We start from the raw sequence: 10,949 nt of genomic DNA, 5'->3' as shown, positions 1-10,949 counted from the left end.
TACTCTAGAGCAGACGCTCTAACCACTGGGGCAACTACTCTCTATTTAAGTCACTTGTGCAATGACTTTAGTTTAATTCAAAGTTTTGTGCTGATCATGTTGAGTCACATTAGCACAAATATCTTTCTGCTGACCTTGACTAATGACCATCCGCAACTATTCTGGTTGGAAACAATATGTTAATTAATGCATAATATGTGAAATTACTATGAAAGAAAAATGGTCTACTTAAACCACAAGTTATATTTATAAAAAATATACACTGGTATCCTTAAGTCATATGAGAGAAACATAAAATATTAAGGAGACCATTTTTTTCATATATTTTTAGGAGGCATTTATTATGAAAAAATAAAGCAAGAGTCGACTAAATGGTGTTCTATAGATCTTTGATCTGGTATTTCTTGTTAGAAAAAAGCAAATTTAAAAAATCTGTATATTGTCTCCTTAAGCCATATATAATGGTCTGGTCTCCCTAGTCCTTAAATCAGAGTTATATATATATATATATATATATATATATATATATATATATATATATATATATATATGTTTTTATTGAGTTTATGACTTTCTTAAAATGAATGAATAAAATTATTGTATTTCAATACTTTCGCGGGTATGTTAAGACTACACCCAGAGATATCTTACTTGCCTTTACAATATGACGTCATAGTAAGCTGTATGACGTGAAATTTAGAAATAACGATTTCTTATTATCTATATTTAAAGTTTAATTTCAGGTCCAAGAAATGAATGGAATCATTCAAAACATAATATAAACTAAATCTTGTCGTTTTTGGGTGGTATAAATAGCTAATTATTTAGCACGGGGTTAAATACCAAACCCATGACGTCATAACTATTGATCAAATATTTGTCGAGTGAAATTAAAGGTGACGAGAATTCATGTAATCAGAGACATATAATAATAATCTATTATATGTCTCTGATGTAATCAAATATATGAAATGGGAGTTTTGAAGCATATACCTTGAATGTTATGTGTGATTTATAAGGAATTAAAGATTAAGAATAAGGTACGCTGATATATTCCTATCTTGTTTTCTTATAACGAACACAGGCAGTGCTTTGAAATCCCGATCAGCCTTTCCTCTGTCGTTCTATAACAACAAAGATGCAAAAGTTCAACACTACGCCGCATACTTTGAAACATAATTTTTGTTTGTATCGAAAGCTTGTATTCAATAGTACGTGGAAAGTGCTGCTAGAAACGTGTGGTTAACATGAATTAACAGGCCCGTTGGAAGCAAATTCAATTTGAGGGGGCACAACCATACATTTTCAGTTGAGGGGGCACTATCAACTACCAAAATTCCTTGACAAGCAAAATAAAAAAAAATTAAAAAAAAGGTCAGCAGACGTTATTATTGAGGGGGCACAAGCATATTGTAGCTAATTTTTCTACAGTATTCTATATATCGGCAAAATTATAGGGGGGGGGGGGGGCACCCCCCCCCGTGCCCCCTCCCCCCCGGTTCCTACGGCCATGATTAATAACAATTCCTTGATCGTATGTATAAACTGTACAAATTTTGGTAAGGTTTCATGCGAAACTTTGGATTATTTTTTTCTGTGTCGGGAGAGTAGGATTCTAGCAGCACTTTTCATGATCCAGTGATGTTTTTACATAATCATTTTCAATCAAAGAAATGAATTATCTCCGCGGTAGTGTTGAACTTTTCACTTTTTCATTAAGGCTAATTTTCTATTTATAGACGTCACGTGATGACGTCGTGGTGGAGTGCTTCTTTTAGCCTAAGACTCAATGACGTCTATACAATTGATAATAATAGTAAATGTTTTATCTATGGCTTTTCCGATTTATCAATGTTACATTTTACGAAAAAGTCTAAATTCGCCGAAATTTGATCTGGGTACTGCCTTAACACACCTGCGTTGTTTCCCATTGTAACATTTGTAATGCAGTGAAGTCTGTTTTCCACACATTATCATGGGAATCTGAACGTGTTCAAAAATGCTATTTTTCAACCTTTATGGCATATATCCATGGTTTCTATGACAAAAAGCAACCAATGTTTGCTTGGTATGGGTTTATAATATCAAATACTTGAATACAAAGTTTGCAGAATTTCTGTAATTATGCGTGCCACAGGTCCTATATATAAGAGTTCAAGTCATTACAGAGTATTGCTCTGCAGATATCAAGTAAAAAATATTTGAGGCCACCTTTAAAAATGTTTGTTTGCCCTCTCCCTTCCGACTGGCTAAAAATGTTTCGACTAAAAACCTGTTTTTACCTCAAGGACACGATATGTTTTTTTCCTTTTCATTTCAGAATTTTCTCATCCCGTCAACAAGCACTTTTTTATATATTTCAAAAATTCAGCATTAATGTTGAGATTTTCTAAGGAAAAAGAGTTTTCCGACCTACGTACCGACCCAATTCTTTTTTTTTTTTTTTTTTTTTTTTTTTTTTGCCCCGAGTCGGGTGAACACAAAAAGCCATTATTTTAAAGATGGAGATTACGAACAGTAATAAAACTGTACTTGAACGCAGTGGGATAACATAATTCACTTCCTGTAATCACACACTGTTAATGCTCATTACAAAACGTATTAAGCATATTTCTTGATTCTGAAATGGATACAAAGGATTTAACACCAGTACATTGTACTTCTTTTACTATTCCACTGAAACCATTGAGAGTGAGAAAATCTAAATAAATCATTATAAATTTTTTCACCATATGTATTATTTTTTTTCTAAACATACAGAAAAAAATGAAACCAAAACTAAAGAAATTTTTAGGAAAAGGAAAATCTGAGTCTAAAAAGTCTTTAAAATTAATGCATAGCAATATACAGATTGTTAAATGTGCTACATGTACTCCTTACTTAGAACTGGTAGGTTATCTTTAGAGAAAAAAGTTTTTAAATAAACCTTTATTTATTTATTTACTTATTTATTTATTTGAATTATTTTTGAATTCCCTGCAGTTTACGAAAGTGACCTATTTGCTTGCTATTCTGGATAATGATTTTTTTTACAACCTACAAACGCCCCTTAATCAAAATATTGATTCAACTTAATTCAAACGTTGGGTTTGATCTTTATAGTGAAAAAAAATTAAAAGTTTTTAATATGCATATTGTGCAAGAAAACAAGTAAGTTATCTTACATGAAGTATTTGCTTTAGATATGGTGGTGATTATACAAAATATTCAATTCACATGCAAGTGTATACATTGGGTTACATAGGGATATTTCTTCAGTCAGATGGCTCTTAGAATAACATGTATTAAATATACACAAAAAGGCATCTAAAATTTGGATATACAAGCATTATTCATTAAAATATTTATTGAAATGATTCCATTTAAATATTATTTTTTCTTTCTATTTTTGAATATGTGGACATTGCGTTTGATAAGTGCATTCCAACTTGCTTAAAAAGATTAGGTTGGGGCAGAATAATTACAGGACTCAGAGTGATATCTCCAAGATCATGTTTTATTGTGAACTTTATTTTATAAAAAAAAAATCATAAACTTAATCCTATTTATAAAGTAATGAATAATACTGCGCCTGATTATTTATCAATTTTCCTCTTTTTCAGTTCAACACACAAATTGCGGATCTAAAATGCAATAATGTGCTTCCCAATATGTGAGTTCAATTTTCTATAATGTTTCTTACTCTTCAATGCTTCTGAAACTAAAAACTTTGGAATACTCTTATTGAGAAAGGTAACATCTTTGTAGATATGGTAATACAGAAGAGAAAATCATACGTTGTCGAGTGCAAAACAATTCTAGCAATCTAAATGCACATTGAAGAAATAATTTTATCAGATGATCAAACAAGTGATCATTCAAGTGAAGACAGTGAATTTTCATCGTGGATACGGAAAATTACATAATAAATCTTTTGAAGTGTACATCAAACGATGTTCAAAGAAACAAACGAATCAAACGATGCAATTTAAAACAATTTCCTGTGGAAAAGAAAGTGTCTGTATTCTTATCAGACTGTGATTTTGTGATTTGTTATGTACATTGATTTATTTCACTTAAAACTATATAATTCTATGTACTAAGTTATATTCCATATTTCATAAGAAGGTGAGAAATTTCATTTAAGGGGGTCGTCATTATTCAATATTTTTTGCTCACCTGAGCAAAACGCTCTAGTAAGGTTTTCTGATCAAAGAGTGTCGGGCGTTCGGCTTTTCAACTTTTTCTCAGGAACCAACCAAACTCGCCACAAATCACTCTTGAGTATAGGGGATTCAAGTTTGTTGAATTGAAAGACCACATCCTCTTCCAAAGGAGAAAATTAAGAATTAGTGAACATTTAAAGGCATCTTCAAAGAAATTCCCCCTGAAGAAGAAAAGGACCGGAAAATAATGGGAAAAATGACAGCTTCATTAAAAGTGTAAATTCATTTTTTTTTGTCAGATCATGACCCTGGGAATGGGTGGGTTGGAGGGGTCACAATAGGCGATCAATTTTCTTTGGAACAGCAAAGCAATGATTAGTCATATTATAATGAAAGTATATTTAGTTGGTGTAGATTTTAATTTTGGTCAAATCTTGATCCCCAAGGTAGGGTAGTGCCTCACTAGGCAGTCAAACTTTTGTCTATAGATATATAGGAAAGTACCATTAAAAGTTTTCTGTAAATAATGCTTGATTTTCAGAGTCAACTGTAGATAACAGAAATGCACTGTATAATATCAACCGTTATTTCTTCGTAAACTTCGGAATATTGAATCTTTACCTTAAATTGTAGGTGTTCGCGTACTGTCATTGTGCCCAGAAATAGATCTTCCTGTTGTAAATAAGCTGACATGTTGTTCATATCCTCCTTGTTTACAGTTCGGTTGTTTATTTTTATGACTCCGTCAATAGAAAGGGAACGAATGTTTCGAAAAGTTAGAACATTCATCAGTGTCGTTTTCCCTGCACCACTAATATAAAAAAAAAGAGATAAATAGAAAGTCATGTTTTTTAAAATATGTTTGAATTAGTGGAAACTTGTTGGCGGGTTAAAAGATAAAGCAACATCGAAAATGTATTTTGACACAAAATGACAAATTAGAACACCTTTATGAACATTTGTGATGGAAATAATTTTATTTATATTCTTCAAAATCAATTATTTTTTCTGGAAATACCATTGAAACATAAAGGTATTTAAAACAACATTATAAAAAGGAAATTTTGTAATGTGAATCACTGTGTAATATTTAATAATTGCTATATTATTTAGATATGACTTGCAGTATAAACAATGAAAATTCGTTAATAAAACTAAGACCACTATATATATATATATATATATATATATATATATATATATATATATATATATATATATATATATATATATATATATATATATATACTGTAAATCACTTTTTATTCGCGAAAATATCATTCTCGCGTATAATAGTAATCCTTAAAATTATAGAGCAAAAACTACAATTCGTGAAAATTTTGTCTCGCTTATAAAGAGTAAATGACCATCTCGCAAAAATAAATTGTCGCGAAAATTAAGTGATATTCAGTATATATTACCTTGCTCCCATGATGGCAACAAGTCTTCCAGGCTTTATCTCTCCGCTCACTATCAAAGGCAAAGACAGAAGTATAAAATGTAGCAAAGGAAAATATCCAGAGTCACAATTTACTGAAATTCATCAATACTGTATACAGGGAAACTTTCACCCCCGTTTTATTTTCGCCCCTTTCGCCCTACCCTCATTTGGGCGAAATTAAAACGGGGCGAATTAAAGGAATACAGTATTATTTCTTAAACAAAACTATGACTGGGAGAATTTAAAACCGGGCAAACTTGTTTGCAAGTGTGAAAGGGCGAAAATAACACGGGGTGAAAATAACCCTGTATACAGTATTCGTGAAGGACTAATGCTGGTGGATTTCATGGGTCACCTTTATCCACGAATTTACATCCCTAAGAACAATTATTTTGTCAACATATTATTCGTTGAATCTTCTGTCTTTGCGAGTTACCCAAGAAATTACGTCCCCATGAACCGCCAAATCTTGCCTGCTCACGAATATTGACCCCCACGAATTAAAATGATTCCACACTAGTTGCTGCAGATATTTAAACTTGACTTAGATTTACAACAATCTATATCTTATTTTGTATTAAGTGTAACGACTGGTCAGTTTGCAATCAAATTGTTAGCTGTAAAGAAACTTTTGTTGTCTTATTTTATAAGTGAAATTGATTCTTTTACACTAATTCTTTGTTATTAGACAACAATGTGGATTATATAGCCTACCGTTATGGAGGAGGAGTTTACGGGAAGAATTCTGTTTTCTGCATCCACATCTGGATAAAATTGACACGGTGACGTCATTCCATGATAGCGTCACTTGCTGATTCTGAGATATACATGTATCTCTATTGTATGCGTAGTCTACCCATATCTTGTCGGATGTTTTCACTGCTTCTTTATATAAAAAATACAAAAAAGAGTTTTCCTATGCCTATGCATTTATTCATATTGATAAAGGGGTAGTTGATGAACGATACATATATTGTAACATACATCTAGATACATTTTTTACATTTCATGTCTTTAAAAGAATAAAACTATAGGTACTATGAGCACTGAGCTCACAATCTGATACCCTCCACTCCCATACCAGTACAATGGCAAAGTCCATGTTTTGGTGAAACCCAAAATATCTGTCCGAAAAAAGGTAAGATAGAAGGTTAATAATGGAAATATTTCATGAATATTCTGTGAAAAACTAATTAAATTTTATTCAGTGGTTAAGAAGGAGTTATGGTTAAGAGATGTGTACATTTAATATTATAGAACGAATGGCACTGTCCATTATTTAGCTAAAAGAATAGAGAAATATCTATCCAATCAAAACGTGCACAATGGCACTATTTAATACATGTGAATGTCCTGTGAATATCTCATTAAATAAATTATGTTCATTGGCACATGTATAGGAGGAGTTGGGGATAGGAGATTGGTACCTTCAATGTTTATGAAAAATGGCAGTTTCCGTGTTTTGCTATGGGAAACTCCAAATATTTTTCCATTCAAAACTTAAAATAGAAGGTGATCCATGTCCATGCTTTTATGTAATTAAGGACGTGAGGACGGAAGGATGTGAGGACGAACACCCCTATCACTATATTCGCATCATTTTTAAGCGAGGAAGTGGGGTATAATATAATGGGTTAAATTTAAACAAATGGAATGAAACGTCACTAATTGATAAAATAAATGTTTCTACATTTGAAATTTGGATTATCTTAAAACTTTCAAAAATGATATGATTTTCGAAGGGTGGCATTGTCAGTGTAACTTTTGATATCAAAACCGTTGTAAATATATGTATGTCTATCAATATTATTTTTCATTGTTATGCCAAAAAGCTTAAAATATTAAATAGGAAAAGGATAAATAAGGAAGGTTCTAAATGTACCACAACATACGTGCATATTAAAATCTTTGAAAAACCCAAGATTACAATTTTCTCCCCCTAAATTAACCTTTTGCCCAAGTTTTATTCCTCATTGAAGACCTTCCTTACCCCGGGGTCATGATTTGTACAAAATCGAACCCTCACTTTCTGAGTATGCTGTTGTATCAATATAAGTAATCATTGCCTTGTCGTCTTGAGAAGATGTTTTGAAAATGTTCTTACTATATATGCCTATGTAAAACTTTGACAACTTTTGATCAACATGAAGTCTACCTTTATTATTCATTTCTCATTTCTGAATTACCATTATCATTATTGTCAGTTGATAATGTGTTACATTGTTTTCGAATGATTCAGGACATGTTGATAAAAGGTTCATTGAATAATGACAACACCATGCCAGATTACAACAACATAAAAACAGGCTGAAAACTGTGGAAGATTTTTCACAACATTATCTTTTTTGGCTTCATTTGATTCTGCAACTTTACTACCTTTTAACTTTTTTGTGCCTTATAACCAATGCAATATGTGGAACGTAAATAACTTTTCATAACCAAAAAAAAAAAAAAAATAAATAACCCGTCTTGTGCGAATGTTACCTGAAACTACATGTAAGATCATTTTTTTTTTAATAAATGAAATTTGTTTTATTGTTTATGAATAAAAAATAAAGTTTATTATCCCCCCCTCCCAACATACATCTCTTGCGTTCAAGATTTCTTTGTAAATAAGTGATATTCGGTGACAATGCTCAATTATGTGTCCAAAATTTTAATTTTGATATAAAATATCAGCTACTTTTTGAATGAAACAACTATTATATTTTAAATTTACTTACCTAGCGTTGGATCAAAAGTGGTGTTATTGTAACTTTGGACAGACGTCATTTTCCCCTTGATATTATAAGTAACAAGACCAGAAACACCTGTAAGGAGTGAATCAAAGTGTCACCAGTAATATTTATAGTAGTTACTCTTCTACATGAAATGTGCTTCTATTTCTTGGTGGCATATTCAAATTCTACGGAGATTATCATGGTTTCTGTCTTTCATTATTTCTGGTTTTCCTAAACTTGCCGTCTTTTAATCAATGAGACAGCACATGTTCAAAGAGTTGGGGAATAGCTATCTCCTCATTTGTTATGTGCGACCATTTATGCTGATATAACGGTCGCGATCTGAGTTGTACCGGCGACCCGTAAGCTGTAAAAGGGATGCTTGCGACCGTTTTAACAGCATGACCAGTCGCAAATAACAAATGAAAAGATAATTATTCCCATTCTAATGCAATTTTGAACTATATTAGGGGTACGTCTTATTTTGTAGAGTTTTGGTAAATGAATCACATGTACGTCACGAAGCATTGCAGTTTTTGCGTCGTCATAAAAACTTTCACTCTCGTAAAGGAATTTCACTAATCAACTTTTGAGAACTATTTGATCAGAACCTCTAACTTCAAAACTCTTTATTACAAATCAATTTTATAACATATTTGAATTAAACAATTTAAAATATAAGATATTCAGTTTAAAAACTGCTCACAAACTCGTAGAAAAACAAGATCTATAGGAGACTATTTTTTTTTTTTATCGTGGAAGGATATTTAGAAGAAAATTCTTGAAATCTACACATTTGTTGAATTAAATACTTTTTGAACATTATGTTTTGAATATTTTTACTTGGGGATTTCTTTTTCCGTTACTATATGCTAGGAATATTAAAAATAGGTTTCAATTTATATGTTTACAACAAATTTTACACATTTCACGCAATAAACTTACTAGAAAAAGAAGATATATGGAAGAATTCAAAATAAAATTTCGTTTTTCTCCCCTGAAAATAGAATATTTTGACCAATATCTCAAACTTTACATCACCTCCCTCAACTTTTTCTTTTATTATTTTGAACTACATGATACTCTCAACAAATCATCACTAAAGTCATAAAAAGCCTGATATATACAAGAAAACATTTCATTGCCTGTTTAGAATTTTGATACCCCAAGTACATGTATGATATTTTTTGAATGCAAAAAGGTCAAACAATAATTTACGCACATTAATTTGTATAAATATTATTCAAACTATTTATATAAAATAAGATTTGATTACATATCGTTTAATATTATAGAGATTAAAGTGATAAACCTAAAAGTTACAATTTAATTGTAAAATGTCAAGTTAATTGTACGGTTGCTCAGGTAGATTCACACTGATTCCAATTTTCTTTGCCATTTTTAGTCATGCAATATGAGTAGTAACCTAATGGAGACTTCACAAAATATCCTTTGTAACTCATGTCAGGAGTGACATACCTTAATGCTCTTTTAACTGCGATTGGGAGGTCATAGGAAATAAGAAAAATTGAGAGCAATGTTCGAAATTAACATTTTAAAATTCTGTAAAAAAAAAAAAAATCGTGTTATCCTAGTATGTACAATGTACATGTATTTGGTCTGTCAAAAAATGATTTGGAAATGATAACACTTTAAATAATTCATAATTTCCTTTATAACAGAAAAAGATTTTGCCCAATGCTATCGTCACAAAATGAGATAGAGACGCTTGTGGGGGACAGATTAGTATATAAGATCAACCTCCATAGTAATATAATTTAACGTAATTGCTAATATCTTTAACAGATCTCACTCATCCGATAAATGAATATGGAATAAAATGGCAGAATTGACTGGTCAATTTCAAATAAAAGTTTGTGATGGAAGTCATTCATGGATTACTTCTGAGTTTGTCTTTCGATTGTTTTCGATTGATAAATGAATGTCTATCAAGGCTGTGAATTTCAAAAGTGCTTAAACAAAACCCTTCACTTAAAACTTAGCAATTACCTACCTTCTACAATGAAGTGTAAGACAGCTATCCCACTCTAACAAATAATAGATATTAAATCGTCGACTCAGCACATGGCACTCTTTTACTTCGCTAATCATGAAGTTGTTTAGCTTCCTGTTTCTTGGGTAGCCAATGACAAAAAGATTCATTTAGAGATAAAAGTCATGCAAATTCCTTGAGCTTTGGAGCTAGTTGATGCATCATCAAATTGCTTTATTACGTCACACAGAAATTAAGACAATCTGTCCTTTAAAGCAATTATTTTAATGATCTTTAGTTCTTTTCCTAGTTGAAATGATTATTGATTAACTCTCTAAAAATATGCATTAATTTTAAAATAAATATACACTGTATTTCACCTTGTTTCTTCTGCAAATTGTAAATCCAGACGTCGCTTGTAGCCTCTATAGTAATTAACTTCTACACTTGATTTAAAAAAAGCAAAGCCTTTGTTACAATTCAATGCACTGCACCACCATGAAAAAGTTGACAGGACCCAATATAGTCCTTTGAATGCTTTAAATCTTTTCATGTGCACTGTCTGACATATATCAATTATGTAACTTAAAAAATGTTCAATGGCATTTTTAAAGGTAGGTCCATAGACTCAAAGGACTATGGGCTTTTAT

General features: G+C 31.2%; 1 protein-coding gene across 1 annotated transcript in view; it reads right to left on the bottom strand.

Annotated features, from left to right (window-relative positions):
• LOC133193909 (protein white-like) overlaps nucleotides 1–6,688 on the bottom strand; it is a 47,115-nt gene extending 40,427 nt beyond the window's left edge. Inside the window, exons 1-4 of the mRNA XM_061329821.1 lie at nucleotides 6,625–6,688; nucleotides 6,301–6,471; nucleotides 5,567–5,615; nucleotides 4,767–4,956 (exon numbers count right to left, since the gene is read on the bottom strand). Coding sequence (XP_061185805.1) covers nucleotides 4,767–4,956; nucleotides 5,567–5,615; nucleotides 6,301–6,471; nucleotides 6,625–6,688 — 474 coding nt within the window. The remainder of the gene's footprint in view (nucleotides 1–4,766; nucleotides 4,957–5,566; nucleotides 5,616–6,300; nucleotides 6,472–6,624) is intronic.
• Between the last annotated feature and the right edge of the window lie 4,261 nt (nucleotides 6,689–10,949).

The sequence above is a fragment of the Saccostrea echinata genome, unplaced genomic scaffold, assembly GCF_033153115.1.
Source record: "Saccostrea echinata isolate AGI-Se365-2 ecotype Australia unplaced genomic scaffold, CSIRO_AGI_Sech_v1 ptg000028l, whole genome shotgun sequence".
Taxonomy (NCBI): Eukaryota; Metazoa; Mollusca; class Bivalvia; order Ostreida; family Ostreidae; genus Saccostrea; species Saccostrea echinata.
The sequence above is the reverse complement of the archived record's forward strand: the minus strand, read 5'-3'. Positions and strand labels throughout refer to the sequence as shown.